Source organism: Zootermopsis nevadensis, unplaced genomic scaffold, assembly GCF_977971745.1.
Source record: "Zootermopsis nevadensis isolate Lab colony 2312 unplaced genomic scaffold, Znev_1.0 Znev_ptg000023l, whole genome shotgun sequence".
In the NCBI taxonomy this organism is placed as follows: domain Eukaryota; kingdom Metazoa; phylum Arthropoda; class Insecta; order Blattodea; family Termopsidae; genus Zootermopsis; species Zootermopsis nevadensis.
The window spans coordinates 1,341,343-1,359,283 of NW_028259155.1; the positions used below are offsets into that span (position 1 = coordinate 1,341,343).

The 17,941-nt window shown below is 37.7% G+C and overlaps 1 protein-coding gene across 1 annotated transcript; it reads left to right on the plus strand.

Moving 5' to 3' along the window:
• The first annotated feature begins 942 nt into the window (after positions 1 to 942).
• On the plus strand, positions 943 to 16,329 carry LOC110839967 (cytosolic 10-formyltetrahydrofolate dehydrogenase). The gene is made up of 16 exons (XM_022084610.2): positions 943 to 1,092; positions 2,197 to 2,338; positions 3,035 to 3,269; positions 4,067 to 4,232; positions 5,745 to 5,849; positions 6,328 to 6,552; positions 6,955 to 7,166; positions 7,455 to 7,731; positions 8,781 to 8,896; positions 8,981 to 9,202; positions 10,110 to 10,303; positions 11,734 to 11,927; positions 12,823 to 12,942; positions 13,449 to 13,699; positions 14,636 to 14,835; positions 16,216 to 16,329. The coding sequence occupies exons 1-16, from the start codon at positions 1,039 to 1,041 to the stop codon at positions 16,269 to 16,271; spliced, it is 2,769 nt and encodes a 922-aa protein (XP_021940302.2). The 5' UTR covers positions 943 to 1,038; the 3' UTR covers positions 16,272 to 16,329.
• The last annotated feature ends 1,612 nt before the right edge of the window (positions 16,330 to 17,941 follow it).

The window sequence follows — 17,941 nt, forward strand, 5'->3', positions numbered from 1 at the left end:
GCTATCAGAGAAATGCAGTTTTTGTTCCAAGAAGAAAGCTTGAAAATTAAAAAATAATCAGCTAACTTTACCGCACGCAGCAATAATGCAGTTCCTGATTACTGAAAATGTCTTTTTCATTTTAAAGAGGGTTTTGCGTTTTAAAAACTCATACATTTTATGTCTTGATCGGAGGATTCTCATTAAAGTTTTGCACCGAGAATTGTATTAGAAAAAAATTTAAGGGAAAGAGCTTCATTGGACGACGCAAGAAGAAGGCATAATTGGGCATTAAAACATGGAAACAGCTACATGAAGAAAAAGTTACAAAGGGTTTACCCTGGAAGGTTAAACAAGAGTACGTTGATATGGGGGTGACGTAGTTTACGATTATCGATATAAAATGAAATGCAGTACATATCACCTACTGCCGTTCACTTCATTATCGATAAATAAAATCTAAAACTCGCTCTATGTCGATAATCGTAAACTACGTCACCCCCACATCAATGTATTCTTGATTAACCCTTCCAGGGTAAACCTAGGTGTTTGAATTTTGTACTGGCGTATTAATACAGGAAATAGGTTATGTTGAGAACAGTCACCAAGCTGGTATGATAACAAATTGGCGGCGACGTTCTGTGGCCATTGACCGGCTGTGCCATAGTTTACCGCTAGTTTTCTCAGCTCCTCCAGGCTACTGCTGGGATAGTAGCCTACAGAAAAACATGCCACGACCTTTTTTTGTTTTAAACTCAGGCAATCATTCCACCATGTATAATTTAGTTCATTTTGTCTCAGAAGTTGATTTCTGTCAAAATGTGCGTATAAAAGGCTTTACTCAGTTCCGTGTGGTTTCGTTGTTGGCGTTGCAATACTTTGCGAACCATGGAGGGGAGATTTCTTGCCTTAAACAAGGCTGATGCAAGTGGAATACGTCGATGGAGCGAGATATATAGGGAGGATCTGTCTACTTGTATATCCCAGTGCGGTCAAGGCAGTCGTTACTGCTTTAGCTGGAAGGCAACTTTGTGTCAAGGTCACATTACAAGCTGCAAGATGTTAGGGACGAGAGCGTATTTTGCGGTTTCGAGGCATTTCACCACTTCACAGGTAAACAGATTTTTCACGGGTTTCTGTCATCCTGAGGAACCATATCACCTCACTTGTGACAGTATACTAAATCGAAGCGTTGTTCTGTGTGTGTGTATTTCTGCGAACTGAAATCAGGTGGCATACATTGAAAGATTGCACATTTTGAGCTCGGAGGAACCAAAATCTATTTTGTCATGAAATAATATATTTTCATTCTCTTTTAGTGTTGAATATGTGTTAAGAACTCATAGCATTCTAGGAATCTGTGAGGAAATTGGGGATGTTTAATTTTCGTTCATTCGTAAGTAGGGATGCGAAACGAATTTCTAACGAATACTCAGTTTCCTAACAGTTCTGTACAGTTGGATTCTACTGCATTTTCAAGCCGTGTTCCGCATGAAACCTATTTACGCATTTCGTTCTTAATGCTGCATATCTTGAGAACGCTCTGTGGTACAGATAGATAGCAGGAAGATAGCAGCCTCGTAGTATCTAGCATCGTGTGGCAACAATTGAAAACCTCAAGTTGACCAACTAGCTTTCATTACACTTTGTCTACAAGTTATGTATACTTGAAAAAATTATTCTCGTAATTATAAGCTTTAGAAGTGGATCTACTGGTAACCTTTAGGTGATTATGACCAAGCACATACGAAATCTTCCCTTCTGCTCAGCGTATAACAATAAAATAGTTTTCACCGCAGCGAGCAATATTATATAGTCCACTTTATATGATGCTTCGCGCACATTTTTTATTTTCGCCTTAATGACTGATGTCAGGTAAATTTGAGAATGCCTCAGTTCATCATATTTACGTTTGAAACGTGGTAGGTTTCCTTTGTAAACAGCACACTGTGTGCAAATATCATTTTACGAGAGCCGTGTAGAGACGACGCCATGCGTATTTGGCGCCACACTCGAACCTTAGCTTTGCTCCCACACCCAATTGACTTCCGAAAAATTATTATGGGCATTAGTACGAATAAAAACTTTGCATTTATAATTTCGGATTTAGTGAAAAGGAAAATGATACTTAAAGGGTGCTAACCAAATAAGTTCAATTGTTATTAGAGGTTTTATAGAAATTTTATTGTTAGGTATTTTGTATTGCTGATTTTCCAGAATTTTAAGAGTAAACTGAAAGTAGCTGTAATAGGACAAAGCACATTTGCAGCTGAAGTGTATAAACTCTTGAGAAACGATGGTCATAAAGTTGTTGGAGTTTTCACAGTTCCAGACAGAGAGACTCGAGAGGATCCGTTGGGTAAGTTGAATGTTATGCTACACACTGTTACGCAAACATTTTAAGACTTCAGATATTTTGGCAGTGAGGATACCTATACGTTATGGAAATTTCATATAAAGCGTAAGAAATTCAAATTCCCTGTTATTATGAATCCTAAACAATGACTGCCATAACCTCAAAAGAAACAGCCCTTATAACCCATCACAACCAGTCCACTTTCTTAGAGTTTTAAATGTTGTCAGAGGCTGATAGGATTTTCCTTTGACCTCCAATCACTTATTGGATACTCCGGTGAACCTCATTTAATCTTAATTCTTCTTTACCCCATTGTCTCACTATACAATTCCCATGGCAGGAACACCAAGTAGTGGGACAGGTGTTGGCTCTGCCACTCCACATTTGAAAGGTGTGTGGTTCAGGTTTTCTTCAGGATACTGATTGAGGCTTTCGTGGTTTTCATCAGTCTCATCTAACGAATGTTGTGATGGTGCCTAGATGGAGGTCAACACTGTTTCCTTCAAAATTCTTCCTAACTCATCATTTATAATCATAACATCTTTTCTCACTAGTGCTGTTTAAGTAATGAAATCAAAAGGCAGCACTTAAATAAACTAAGGCTGAACAGCCATTAGTTAAAATAATGTCATTTCAGCAATGTAAGATCCAGTCAGTAAGACACGGATGGCTTTTGTTATAGGTCTTTTGCTATTTCAGCTTCAACAGCTGCAACTGACAATGTACCTGTGTTCAAGGTGAAGGCATGGAGGAAACAAGGAAAGCCATTGGCAGAAGTTGTCAGTAAATACAAGTCTCTTAGTGCCGAATTAAATGTTCTACCATTTTGCTCTCAGTTTATTCCTATGGATGTCATCAACTACCCTAGGTTGAAAAGCATATGTTATCACCCTTCACTCCTCCCCAAGCATAGGGGTGTCAGTGCTATAAATTGGTGAGTCGTTTCATTATGCACGGCTTGAACTAGCTGGTGAGTGAGTTATTGTAAGGTCATTTGTATGTGCATCATGCAGATAGTCATAACTGTCAACAGGTTAATAACATCGATTAAGTTGCTTACATTTTACAGAAAAATGGACATTTGTGATTATCAGCATACGTAACTAATGATTTGGTGTTTCATGTTCTAGGTTAAGATATGCAGAATTTATAGATATTTGAATATGGTGATTTTTACAGATTTTATATTTTTACCATTTATTGTTTATTGAATTATTAGAATGTGTGGCAATGATGATGGTGAGACAGCGTAATTTTATTTGTAACCCTGTGAAGGTATTATAAGCTGATACATAATATCAACAAAGTAAAACATATAATGTTGGTCCTTATAAGAATTTGTAAATGCTCTTCACATCTCTGGTATTTTGACTGGTTATTATGTATCATACATTGCTATACATGAGTTGAGTAAAGTAATTTTTATTATAAATCCTGTCTCAGAGATTGTAGAAAGTTTATGAGTTGAAGCTTTCGCAGAAGCCATTTAGAATTGATGATAATGAGGACAGAGTTGATCCCTGAAATGTAATTTTAATGAACTGGCTTTAATTATTAATATCAGTTAGTTACAGGAGACTGTCATTATTCATGGGGGTTACATTCCTGAGAATCATCACATATTTTGAAAAAAATGTAAAACAGGAAACATATAAAAATTGCCATCCATCTGTTTTAATGCATTGAGGTACATCGTATTGGAAATCCTCTTCCTAATGTTTTCATTTCTAGGACACTCATCTCAGGTGACAGTGAGGCAGGCTTCTCGATTTTCTGGGCTGATGACGGTCTGGACACAGGTCCAGTTCTTCTGCAGCGATCATGCAAAGTGGAACCAAATGATACTGTTGATTCTCTGTACAATCGCTTCCTTTATCCAGAAGGGATCAAGGCTATGGTTTGTATTTTCTAATATTTGAATAACAGAATCTTCGATAATGGATAAAAATGATGGCACTTTCAGAATTATATTCCCTGATGTCAGTAAGTTAAGCAAAAGTTACATAAAGTTCTCTGCTTTAACAGCACTGTAGTATATAATTTATATGTCGATGTTCTCAAGAATTAAGTTAAAGGTCATCAATAATTTATTACTTGAGTTCACTTAGAGTTGATTTATTTCTGGATGTAGCCAGTTTTTGATAATTAACACATTAAAAAATGCTGATAAATACCGATGTTTAAAAACTTTGACTGCATGAGCTTAAAATTACTTTATTGACCAAAAAGTTAGGTTAGGTTGCTGGCCTTTATTGTGTTTCTTATTGTGACAAACCTTGCAATAGACCATTTTTTAATAATGTTTGCTACAAATTAGACATTCCATTGTCAATTTGGTCTTCATAATATAAATTGTCATTTCTGATGCTATTAGCAGCGATGGAACAACATAGCCTGTCATTTAGGTTCATGGTTGCCTTCTGTTTGTGTGATTTGGTTGACTGGTAGTCTGAATGATAATTTCTGCTTTATTTACTGGTTACAACTGGTTTTATGTAAAAATGATCATAGGTCAAATATATATATATATATGACGGGGAAGTGGGAGAAACAAGTCCAATTCTTATCATTAAGAGGTCAATAGTCAGATATGAAATGCCTTGCATTATATAATTGCTTTCTATAAAAACTACTCATCATTCCATGTACTTTATGAACTTGACGGAAGTCACTAACTAAATTTGTTTGTCCAAACATCTGATTCATATATAACATCAGTGGTAGACAGACAAATTTGATAATATTGAATAAGATGGCAGTTAGCAGTTAGAAAATGAAAGATTAAAATCACACCATCATTTTTTGATGGTTCGGTGGTACCCTTCTCCCATCTGACCACTAAATCCAACTTGTTATTTTGCTAATTCTCTTAATACTGTTTCCAAAGAACCTGATCTGTACAGATTCGTGACTTTCTAATTTCCAAATCTCATGTCCTTACTTTGTTCCAAGAATACTTTTCCCTGTAGGATTTGATGTTTCCACGGCAGTGAGTCTGAAGATTGCTGTCTTTTGGATCGTTGCGCTGTATAGTCTGATAGAAGTAACTGAGGATGCTGTAGTAACAAGGGACAAACCTAGCGTGACTGGGTAACATTGAACAGGTGTTGATTTCTGAGGAGACAAGGGGAAAGCAGTGTACCACGTGATTAATTGTTTCTTAATAGTGCTCTGACATTGCGCTGTGTGGCATTGAAGGACATTTGTGCATTGTAAAATGGAAAACCTGTTGAACTAAATGATCATGACCTGTTTCAAGGTTACAGTCTGGAGTTTGCCTGCAATTTGTTGGAGAAAGAGACAGTGTGAATGCAACTTGCAAGATATTTAAAATGGTTTTCCATCATTTTAGTTGTTGTTATAGTGTGTTATTTTTATGTTTATAAATATTTATTAATATTAAATACAGGCTAAAGCTGTGAACATGGTGGCAGATGGAACTGCTCCTAAAGTACCACAGTCAGAGGAGGGAGCATCATACGAGCCTTCCCTCAGTAAAGAACAACTGCAAATGGTAAGTATTCCGCCAAATTGTATTTTGCGATGTTGTTTCAGGTTCAACTGACAATAACTTATAAATGATCATATATGAATTAAGTAACACATTATGACCTCTGATGGCATTAGTGCAATAGTGGCCTATGTGATGTGTCATGAATGTCAGTGTACTCAAAAGAGTACACCTATTGAATCTTGCTGTTAATTCCTGTATTTACAGAATTTACTTATGAAATGTGTTTGTAAAGATAGATGGAAAACTTTGCCAAATACTTATGGAATACTTATCTTTGTTAGAAGTTATTTTCAATCAAAACCTTTTAAAATTCTTGTTACAACTTAGAGGATGTTTTGGAACACCGGTTCTGAAAGGTATTACTTTTCTTCATATAATTCTTCAAACCATTGTATGCCGTCCACAATAGTTTCCGTTTCGGCTTTAATATCTGCCGTGGCTTTGTTGAAATTCTTAATGGTTATTATGCTTCAAACAGGTCAACTGGGATCGGCCAGCATCAGTTGTCCATAATTTCATTCGTGGATTGGATAGTGTTCCAGGAGCTTGGACTCTGTTGAATAATGAAAAAGTGAAACTGTTTGGTTCACAACTGTGGAATAAACCTAAACCGGATGGAAATGTGGTTGAAATAAAAGGGCTTGCCGATAAAGGGATCGTACATCCAGAGGGTTTGCTAATACCTTGCAAGGATGGCTCAATGGTAAGTGCAGTAAAATTGTTTATAATTCAGAATTTAACGTCCTGAGTATATACTTGAAAATATAATGATATTGCTTGCAGCTGAAGTTACAGAATGATTTATACTTCATTCATTTAGAATTTAGTTTGTACTGTCATCTGAATTCCCCTTTTCTATTTTCTGTCTCTTTTGAGTTAAATTCGAGTGATCACATGGCAGCCTTGATCAATGGCACCATTCTTAATCGTTACGAGGGACGGTGCAGGAGTGAAGAAGGACCGTAACGAGTCCAGTGATGTTGGCTAAATCTGTGTATTTATCTGTGTACAAAATATTAGAGGTCACTGCAGTGTTTATAATTAAGCATACTCTCCACTGATGTGCTTAGGAAATATTTCTGAAGATTTTTTTCTTTAATTTCAGGTCAATATCCAGAGAATTGTAGTGGGAGGGCGCATGATATCTGCTGCAAAATATGGCAGAGAGGAGAAGGACCGAGAGTCAGTACAGCTGACAGATGATGAGAAAGAGATGATTATTGCATTGAAATTCATTTGGGAAGGAATTCTAAACATTGGAGTAGAGCAAAGTACAGATTTCTTTGCTACTGGAGCTGGTTCAATGGATGTTGTTCGGTAAACATAGACCTCTAATTCAGTATCACTGTTTACTTTGTGTGGATAGTTTATTTTGATATGGGACTCTTAGCCTCCCTCCACATTATCCAGTCAATAAATTCCTGATTCAATAGTCAGAAAACACCATTTTTTTAGATAGTGCAGTTGTTTACATGTGATAAAATTTGAATTTTGAAAAAGACCTCCATTTTAAGGAAGTGTATTGAGACAGGTCCATATAGGTTTCATGTTGTTGTTATTATTAAAATGTTACTTGACGATTTTATTTTACTTCTTATTTTGTAGGTTAATTGAAGAAATCAAAGACAAACTAAAAATTACGCTTCAGAACGAAGATTTATTCATGGCTACAACGTTCAAAGAATTCAGTGAAACCTTTGTTCTGAAGGCGAGGGGTGATGTCGGCAGAAGAGAAGTTCAACATTCCTGCATTAAATTGCATGTCAACAACATAGACGTTTCATTTCCCCATCAGCTGTTTATCAACGGAGAATTTGTAGACTCTGAATCGGGAGCTGTACTGGAAAGCGTGAATCCAAGTGATGAATCAGTTATTTGCCAGGTAAAATTAAGTTTTATGAAATTCGTACATTTCTAAAATTAATTAAACTTTTCTTATTAGTAAGTTCCTTGCTGATGGGGAATTTCAGTGTGTCTTTAAATTCCTACGACATGGATAGCAGCGGTGCTTTTTCAGGAAGTAAGGTTTCATCTAATGCCGAAGTTAATGATGAGTTGAGTTATGCAACTAAGCCTGTTCTGTATGTTTGTTGCACTAGTTATGTACTGTGATTTTTTTCTGTTTACAACTTATTTCTTGACTTTGATTTTACACCAGACTAAATTAATAGTGCAAACCTGTGTTAAGGAGTCCTACATTTTCCTCAGTAAAGATTAGGAAACCTATACAAAGGAGGAGAAGTTGGCTTGAAGCCTGAAACCAAGAATATCTATACAGTTAATAAAGTTTTAATAAATCTTCGTGAGTCACTGACGTTTGGTAATATTTTTGCTTTAGCCATGTATTCAGTATCATTTCTCCCGCTTAGTAACTTTTACCTTCACTTGTCAGTCTTACAAGATTTGATGTTTACACGCTGATGTGAATGCAGATGCTGGTCTTCTGGGTTGTACTGTGTAGCGTTTTGTCTGTATGCCAGTATACGGAGGGACGTAACTTCAGTGACACTTCACTCTTTTATGTTTTTCCTGTACGTTCGTTAGTTAATTCTGTTTGTGGACAGTCCACTCCATCTGCCTTCTACATTTCTGTATTTTTGTTTTGTTTGTCTTTGTCTCCTGTTTATCGTACAAAGTAACATCTCCGTAGACTTTATATACATATAGCTAGATGTAGTTTCCTCCTGTAATTTTTTTACTGACACCAGTCATGTAGCTTGTATTGAATGTTACGTAATATAGGAATCTGCTGTCATTACCAGAGGAAATTCAGAATTCTGTTGATTCTGTTTTCATTTAATTGTGAATGCTGCTTTTGGTTGTAAGCGCTTAGGCATATTTTCCTTTTTTCACATGCTCGTCCATCTAACTTTCTTATTTTGTTTCTATGAAGTCAAAGTCTGCTTTAGATCTCTTTGCTGTGTTTACCAGGTACAACGCGCCTCAGCAGCCGATGTTCATGTGGCTGTTCAAGCGGCCAAGGTGGCATTTGAAAGTGGAGAGTGGAGTAAAATTAATGCTCGAGACAGAGGACTGCTGATGTACCGGTAATCGTCACGTTCTTGCTTCTGGTTAACGTGAGAGCAAGATACGATTTTCTTACTATGGTGATATTATATTCTATCTTTCAGACTGGCAGATTTGATGGAGCAACACAAGGAAGAATTGGCAACAATTGAATCACTTGATTCTGGTGCTGTCTACACTTTGGCACTGAAAACTCATGTTGGCATGTCAATAGAAACATGGCGGTACTTTGCTGGTTGGTGTGATAAGATTCATGGCTCCACCATTCCTATCAGTCATGCAAGACCAAATAGAAATCTCACAATCACTAAAAAGGAGCCAATTGGGTGTGTGTGAAAGAATTATTTTGTAATTTATTGGTTTGTAGGTCTTTTAAAAATACAGTTTTAAATGCTTAAGTTATGCGCGGTCTGCGGTACTTATTGAATAATTTAACAATAGAAACTGTAGTGGAAAAGATTGAAGTGCACGGAAAGTCATTATGAAATTTATTTATGTCCAAATGTTACCTGTCTGATCACTCATTCTACGCACGTCTCAGAAAGTTTGTTCTGATACAGGAACAATTCAAGACATTTGGTTCACACAACAAAACCTTTCAACAGCTGATACTAAATTTCACACGTCAAAGTTTACAATGGGCTCACAAGTACAACCTTTCAACTCCACAGTCAATTCATGAAAGAACACTTAATCAAAGCACATGGCTTTACCATGTAGTGGTAGCAAGGGAGGAAAGGACTTCACATATTTCTTGGAGTTTCAAACTCATTGGTGATGATGACAAATTACACACACTGAGTTCATGTGAACATTGAACTGCAGTCCAGATACCATATAATGTATATGGTCCCAGATTTCATTCCTTAAATGGGGATAATACTTTAAGTCGCGAAGTTCTTAACCAGACCATATATTGAATTATATTGCATGGAGTTGTGATTGGGATCACAAAATATGATCTCAAAATGTGGAAAAATTTTAAATTGAGAAAACTAAAACTGGGATTTTACTGTATACAAGCCTAATTTAATGTTAAGTTGCAATAATCCTATCATTGTATCTCTTAATTAAATAAAACTAAAATGTATTTGAAGATCCTCATAGTAAATAGAGAAATGAAACTGAATTATTGCTTAGGATAAAGAGTACAATATAAATATTGTAGAATTTATAATATTTTGTTTTGAAGTTCATACATTTATTAATTTAAATGAAATACTTTTATTTAAGTGTGTGTGGTCTGGTGACTCCATGGAATTATCCTTTGATGATGTTGTCTTGGAAGATGGCAGCTTGTCTAGCTGCTGGTAACACAGTTGTTATGAAACCAGCCCAAGTTTCTCCACTATCAGCCCTTAAATTTGCTGAACTCTCTGTAAGAGCAGGATTTCCACCTGGTGTAATCAATATCTTGCCAGGAACAGGTACGCAGTAGTGCAGAACAAATTCTGTAATAATGTAGTGTGCAGAATGGTGTGTTAGTTACAGGTATTCCGTGAACATTTCATATTTCCCTGCTTGCTATAATTCATGGTATCATGTCACATGTACTGCTGGGGTACGAAGACAAAGAAGTCACGACTTTTTTTATACAGAGTGTGGGAAAAATGAAAGATGAAAATAACATACGTGTAGATCACTATACGAAAGTAGAGAGTTAAAGGGATCAAATTCCCTGGAATGTGTTTCCAGTAAGATACAGTGCTCCAGAAAGTGCTGTCAAAATGACTGAGCATGTAGTCTTACTTTATGAACATCAAGAGTCAATCTAATAATTAAAGGCAAAGATTACACACTGTTGAAGATTTCCATCTTCTGGGTTGTTGCGCTGTGTAGTCTGGTCGATGTTAACCAACGTTTCAGAGGTCATACTGCCTCCATCATCAGGGCGATGAGTATGAAGATTTCTGTCTTCTGGGTTGTTGTGCTGTGTAGTCTGGTCGATGTTAACCAACGTTTCAGAGGTCATACTGCCTCCATCATCAGGGCGATGAGTATGAAGATTTCTGTCTTCTGGGTTGTTGCGCTGTGTAGTCTGGTCGATGTTAACCAACGTTTCAGAGGTCATACTGCCTCCATCATCAGGGCGATGAGTATGAAGATTTCTGTCTTCTGGGTTGTTGTGCTGTGTAGTCTGGTCGATGTTAACCAACGTTTCAGAGGTCATACTGCCTCCATCATCAGGGCGATGAGTATGAAGATTTCTGTCTTCTGGGTTGTTGCGCTGTGTAGTCTGGTCGATGTTAACCAACGTTTCAGAGGTCATACTGCCTCCATCATCAGGGCGATGAGTATGAAGATTTCTGTCTTCTGGGTTGTTGCGCTGTGTAGTCTGGTCGATGTTAACCAACGTTTCAGAGGTCATACTGCCTCCATCATCAGGGCGATGAGTATGAAGATTTCTGTCTTCCGGGTTGTTGCGCTGTGTAGTCTGGTCGATGTTAACCAACGTTTCAGAGGTCATACTGCCTCCGTCATCAGGGCGATGAGTATGAAGATTTCTGTCTTCTGGGTTGTTGCGCTGTGTAGTCTGGTCGATGTTAACCAACGTTTCAGAGGTCATACTGCCTCCGTCATCAGGGCGTCATCGCCCTGATGACGGAGGCAGTATGACCTCTGAAACGTTGGTTAACATCGACCAGACTACACAGCGCAACAACCCAGAAGAAGGAAATCTTCATACTCACCGCTGTGAGAACCTCAAGTCTTACATTACACACAGTTGATACCACAGTCACTGGCGACCAACGCTGCAGAAACACACTGTGTGCGCTGTTCATTCATAGACACTGTAGGTGTATATAAATGAGCAGGCATATAAACATGGCTATGTAATCTTTGTTTCATATTCCAGGTGCAGAAGCTGGCAATGCCATAGCAAGTCATCCTGATGTTCGAAAACTTGGGTTCACTGGTAGCACTGGTGTGGGACAAGTGATTATGAGGAACTGTGCAGACTCAAATCTGAAGAGAGTATCCCTGGAACTAGGCGGGAAGTCCCCACTCATAATATTTGATGACTGTGATCTGGATAGAGCAGTTAGAATGGTAAGTTTGATTTCACATCAGTTGAATCTTGCAGTCTTATAATAGAAATTACTTCTTTAACACTGTAGAGCGCACCTGAACTGCCATAGAAACACTTTACATTAATATGTATGAATTACAAATGTCAACATTTTATTTTATACCGATAATTTATAATTTGAAACAGGTTATTTGCTTGGCATTAGCATATAATAGTTAACGCAGTTATTGGTTAATAAGTGAGATTTGATGTTCTTATGGCAGTGTGTATGAAATCAAATGATGATGGACCATAAGACTGCAGAAATGCGTAATCATTTACTATTAAATTGCTGCTTTCCTTCTGCACTCCCACTTGTAATGTGGCAAATTATAGTAATTCTTATTTTTCTTGTCTGACTGTCATTATTTTCATAGTCACTGATGTGCGTTGAAAGTTACTGATCCCAAAGTTTAATTAAAACTCATTTCTTGATTGCAAACTTACATAAAATGGTTTTAGAATACCTTTATCTCCTATTCTCTTTTGTCTATACCTACATCCATCATGTAAATTTTAGCTTGATCACTGTCCGAGAAATAATGGCAGATATCAATTCTTGTAAATCAGGGTTAGGACGTGGAAGACAGAACATACAGATCATGTGAGAGAGAGAAATAAAAATACAATCCTTTTTTCTTAAATACCATTATGTTAACTTAAGTATTTTGTATAAATTTCTAGTTAATTTATGCTTAGTATAGTTCTTCATATGTTCAGTAATATTTTCTTAATCGGCACATGCCGCTGTTGAATATTCAGTAACAGTGACCGTACCCTAATTTTTAAGGCACATTCGGTGATTGAGTAAGACAAATGTGAAACTGTAAAAAAATAATCACACGCAACATTGTACCATATATTTATTTATTTCAGGGCAAGAGTGGTGTGTTCTTCAACAAAGGAGAGAACTGCATCGCGGCTGGTCGACTCTTTGTGGAATCCTCCATCCATGATGAATTTGTGAAACGAGTGCTACAAGGAACAAAGAAACTGGTGTGTACATATCAGAAGCTTTCTCAGTAATCTTCACTGGTAGAAAAAGTTGATCTATGACCACATGTTACACAGAAAATCCACTGTAAAAGCAGCTGTTGAAATAAATGAAAATTGTCGTAATAACAGACTCTTATACTGGCTAAGTTACATTTTTAGAAATGCAAATGCTGGATGGATCACAATAAATGTAATATATAATATAGAGAAGTCATTGTATTTATTATTTAGCAATGGAGTGGTTGCTCTCGCTGGATCACTGTTACGGAGAAGCGCATCTTTCAGCGTTTGTACTTGAGGGTTATGAATGGGGTTCATAAAAACCTACATATTGCTGCTAGATTTGTGACATGAGACATGGATTAATGTTTACGTCTGCCTTCTTTCTTCATACTTTTTAATTATCAGACTGAGTAACTAAGGTGCACTGTAGACAAATCATAAGCGTCAGCTTATTTGTGATTTAAAATTCATAATTATATTCATTCTGCATATTTCATTTTCAGGTCATTGGAGACCCATTCAAACGAAATACGCAACATGGCCCACAGAATCACAAAGCACACTTGGATAAGTTAGTGGAATTCTGTGCTGTCGGAGTAAAGGAAGGCGCAAAACTAGAGTGCGGGGGGAAACGTGTCAACAGAACAGGCTACTTCTTTGAACCCACTGTGTTCACAAATGTGGAGGACCACATGTATATTGCTCGTGAAGAGTCATTTGGACCAGTTATGGTTATATCAAAGTTTGCTAGTGGGTGAGTTTCAATTTTCTGAATATGTGATCGTATAATTGAAACATAAACTGATAACTTTTTGTCAAGGCAAAAATTAGGCCTGAATTACTAAAATAGGCACAAGGGTCTTGCTTGAGTCACTAATACGTATTAAAATAATGAAACTATGTGCTGTGGAACAGAGTCCTCCTTGAGAAGCTGGTAGTCGCTAAGTTTGTCAAGAAATCCAATCCCTTAGTGAACCTGAAGGTTTATTACTGTGTTTGCAAGAGCTCGCCGCTAGTCCTTATACCGATCTCAGGATTAAATGGAAACATTCACTACGCCCAATATTGATCCAACTGTCAGACCTGCGTTGACTTTTTTCAAACCAGTTCAGATGATCGCAATGTACCTTCACCCAAGATCCATTTGATTTCATTATATGTTACATTTCTGCACATCACAGCTTTTTAGCACAAATGTGAAGCTTTTACTTTCGTAAATTTCTCAGTTTCTCTGTCTGTTCAACATGTGCGAAGAATCTGAGTCAAATTCTGTATCAATACTAAAGATCTGAAAATATGAGTTGCATTGAGTTGGCTGAGGATAGGGTTCGGTGAAAAAGCTTTTGTAAACTGTTAACGCGCATCTGCGTTCCATAAAATGAGGAAATTTATTGACCACTGATGGCTGTCATCTGTTCACAGAAGATACAGCGTGATTGACATCACATTACATACATGGCCCATACCTGGTGGGATAACCATTATATATATAAACAAACTCTCTCAAACGTAGCTCACTGCTCGTGCTCAATTTCTGTGTGTGTAAACTTTTCTAGCTATCAGGCATTCCTTAGGAATCCTGTCGTATAATATCAGTATAATTAATCTCTGTTTCTAAAATGTCCATCTGTTCTCTGTGACGTACCAATGATTCTTACGTGACATCTAAGTAATATTTTTTATTTTTCAGAGACGTAGATGCAGTCATCAAGCGAGCTAACAATACAGAGTTTGGGCTTGCATCAGGAGTCTTCACAAAGGATATCAGTCGAGCTCTGTATGTTGCAGAGAAAATTGATGCAGGGACAGTATTTGTGAACACGTACAATAAAACAGATGTTGCCGCTCCGTTCGGAGGATTCAAACAGTCCGGCTTTGGAAAAGATTTGGGTCAGTAATATGGTCTCTTTTTTTGGAACTAGTACAATTAATTCTTGTTTCATAATTAATATATTCATTACTTTTCAGATGACAGTTCCATTTTCGGTATCTTTAAGTGAATTTGTTTATGTGTCACAGGAGGACCTCAGTTGCAGCTGCTGAAGCTGTAATCTTTTTTCCTATTTGTCCCTCCGCCATGCGCTCAGTTTAGTCTTGCTGTTTCTCTTTTTCGCTGTAGGCCACCGCACTTTGGTGGCGGTGGTGATATGGGTCTCACAATGTACTTGACTTCTGTGGACAGAAAGGGTTGATTCCTTAGTGCCTCTAGTATCTAATTCCCTGGTGAAAGGTGTCACATTTCGTTTCGGCTGATAGCAAAGTCTGTCATATCGCACTACTGTTGTACTATTCTGAGAGCATTTTGGGAAATTTACAGTTTGTAAGGACTTATATTATCTGCAAATTGAACAGGACAATAACTACACTCATTGAGTCCTGTAAGAATTTTATCCATGAGTAGGCTCCGCAGGAGATGTTTTTTATATACCAACCATCAGGGAGCCTTATTGTGTTTTCTTGTTATTTGCCTGTTTCATGAGTCTGGCACTCCTTGGTACATCTTTTTAATCCCCTAATCATTTTAATTTTCCAGCAGACATCCATTTTACAGAAATTCGATTCACGTTTCCTTTTGGCTGTATTAAACAGTCTTCTCTCTTTGGCTCTAAGCTTGCTCAACACTTATTCTACCGGGGCACATTCCTCGGTGAGCGAGCATTCCTGGCGACGCAGTTCTGGTGACAGGACAAAAGGGTGACCTGCACTGCATTACCTCAGAATTTACCTATAGATTTTCTTTTAAACACTCCCAATTAGTTCTCTTGGCATCCATAAATTTAACTTTATTGGTCTTAAGTTACCCGTTTTAAGGCATGTATATATTTCATCTGACAATGAGGACTCATCGGATACACACCAGTCATTTAATAGCTTCCCTACTTCATTGGTGGTAAGCAGCGCTTCAGAGGAATATACTACCTCCATCTTCAGGGTTGACCCCTGAAGACTAGAAGACTGTGTGGCCTCTGTCTTCAGGATTCAACCCTGAAGATGGAGGTAATGTGCTCCTTAAAACTACATGGCATCAAAATGCAGCAAAACCACAACAGAAATCCCAAGTTCAGCATAACTGCGAATTATGCGAGAATTAAGTTAATGCATTTCCCAATAAAGAAAATTAACTTCACCTTCTCTGAATCCTTGTTAATAAAGATCGTCACTCATATTTTGAAGGAAGTCCTGTTTTCTTGCTGCACATTCTATGGCCTTTCATGTTTTTAACCACTCTTTTTAAAGTGTGAACTTCACAGAGTTTTATCTATTTTGCAGGTGAAGAAGCTTTAAATGAATACTTGAAGACTAAATGTATTACCCTTGAATATTAGGACATATTCACTACAATTAAACGAAGGAAGTGAATGAATAAAAATATTGTCCTGAGAATTGTGTGAATTGGTCTCCTATCAGTCCAAGTGCATACATAAAACACCTTTCTAAGTGAAAAATGTGAGTATATGTATCTTTCCATCACTGTGGACTTCCAGTTTACTATTGCAGTTTTTTTTTATAAATGCGCACATGAAGAAAGCCCACACGAAAATTCCGCACAGAAAAACCCCACTGTCATATGTCACTGCGTATTTTTCTATGTGAGGATTTTTCATGTGAGCATTTATGACGGGTTTTTCTGTGCGGAATTTTCATGTGGGCTTTTGTAATGGAACCGTTTTTTATCTTTACATGCCATTCTTAAAATAAGTTGGAAATTGTTCAAAATGCGCAGATAACTTAAATATTTGGAATTTTTCTTTTTCAAAATTGGTCCAGCACAGACAGTTTGGCAGAGAGCAAGTGTTGCAGAGACTGTGTCTGATAGAGACCAGATATGAAAGGGATCGGATAGGGAAAATTTTGAATTTTTTTTTTTTAGAATTTTTAAAAATTTTCGAAAAAGAATTGCATCAAAATGTGTGAGGCGCACAAAACCAAAAATTTTTGAGATATTCGGAAAAAATTTCAAATCGGAAATTTAAACGAGTTTTTAGTCTTGTGAGATTTTTGGACATTTTCCTACATGCTTGATTTTTCGAAAATTTTGTAAATTTTCAATATTTTTCAAAACTCCTCAAGAGATGCATGCCAGCCTCGGTGAATGCCACATCCTGTCTGCCGGACTCGGCCTCTTTCTCACTGCTTCTGCAGGACTCGCTGTGTGACTGACCATGTCTCTGCCTTACGTGGTGTCTGACGCAACTGGGCTTCTCAGAGACGGCACGTGAGAGACATTGTGATCCACAGACCGCGTTCGTCAGAGACACAGTACATCAGATACAGTCCGACAGCGACCAGTTTTGCAAGTCATCAGGTGGGGGGAAATTTGGGCCCAAGTCGCGAAAAGTCGCAAGTCCCGTTTCTGCCCGTCTCGGTCTCTGCCTTACGTGGTGTCTGACGCAACTGGGCTTATCAGAGAAGGCACGTCAAGGACCGTGTAATGCACAGACCGCGTTCGTCAGAGACAATATCTGCAAGGCATCAGGTGGGGAGATTTTTGAAAGAAATTTTGAAAAATTTCAAAATTTTCGAAAAATCAAAAAATGCTGGAAATTGTCCAAAAAGCGCACAAAACAAAGAATTTTTTGAAAAAATCCACTTTCAAATTTTTTAAACTTTTTCAAAAATTTTTGGTTTTGTGCGCTTTTCAGGCAATTTCCAGCATTTTTTGATTTTTCGAAAATTTTGAAAATTTTCAAGACTCTCCCCATGTGATTCATGCCAGCCTCGGTGAATGCCTCACCCTGTCTCTGTCGGACTCGGCCTCTGTCACCCTGTTGCCATCTCCCTCGATGTCTGCAGCAACCGGCCTCTGCAGGACTCGGTGTGTGAACCGTGTCTCTGCCCGTCTCGGATCTCTGCCTTACGTGGTGTCTGCCGGAACTGGGCTTTTCAGAGACGACACGTCATGGATCGTGTGAGGCACAGACCGCGTTCGTCAGAGACAGTACATCAGATACAGTCCGACAGCGACCAGTTTTGCAAGTCATCAGGTGGGGGGAAA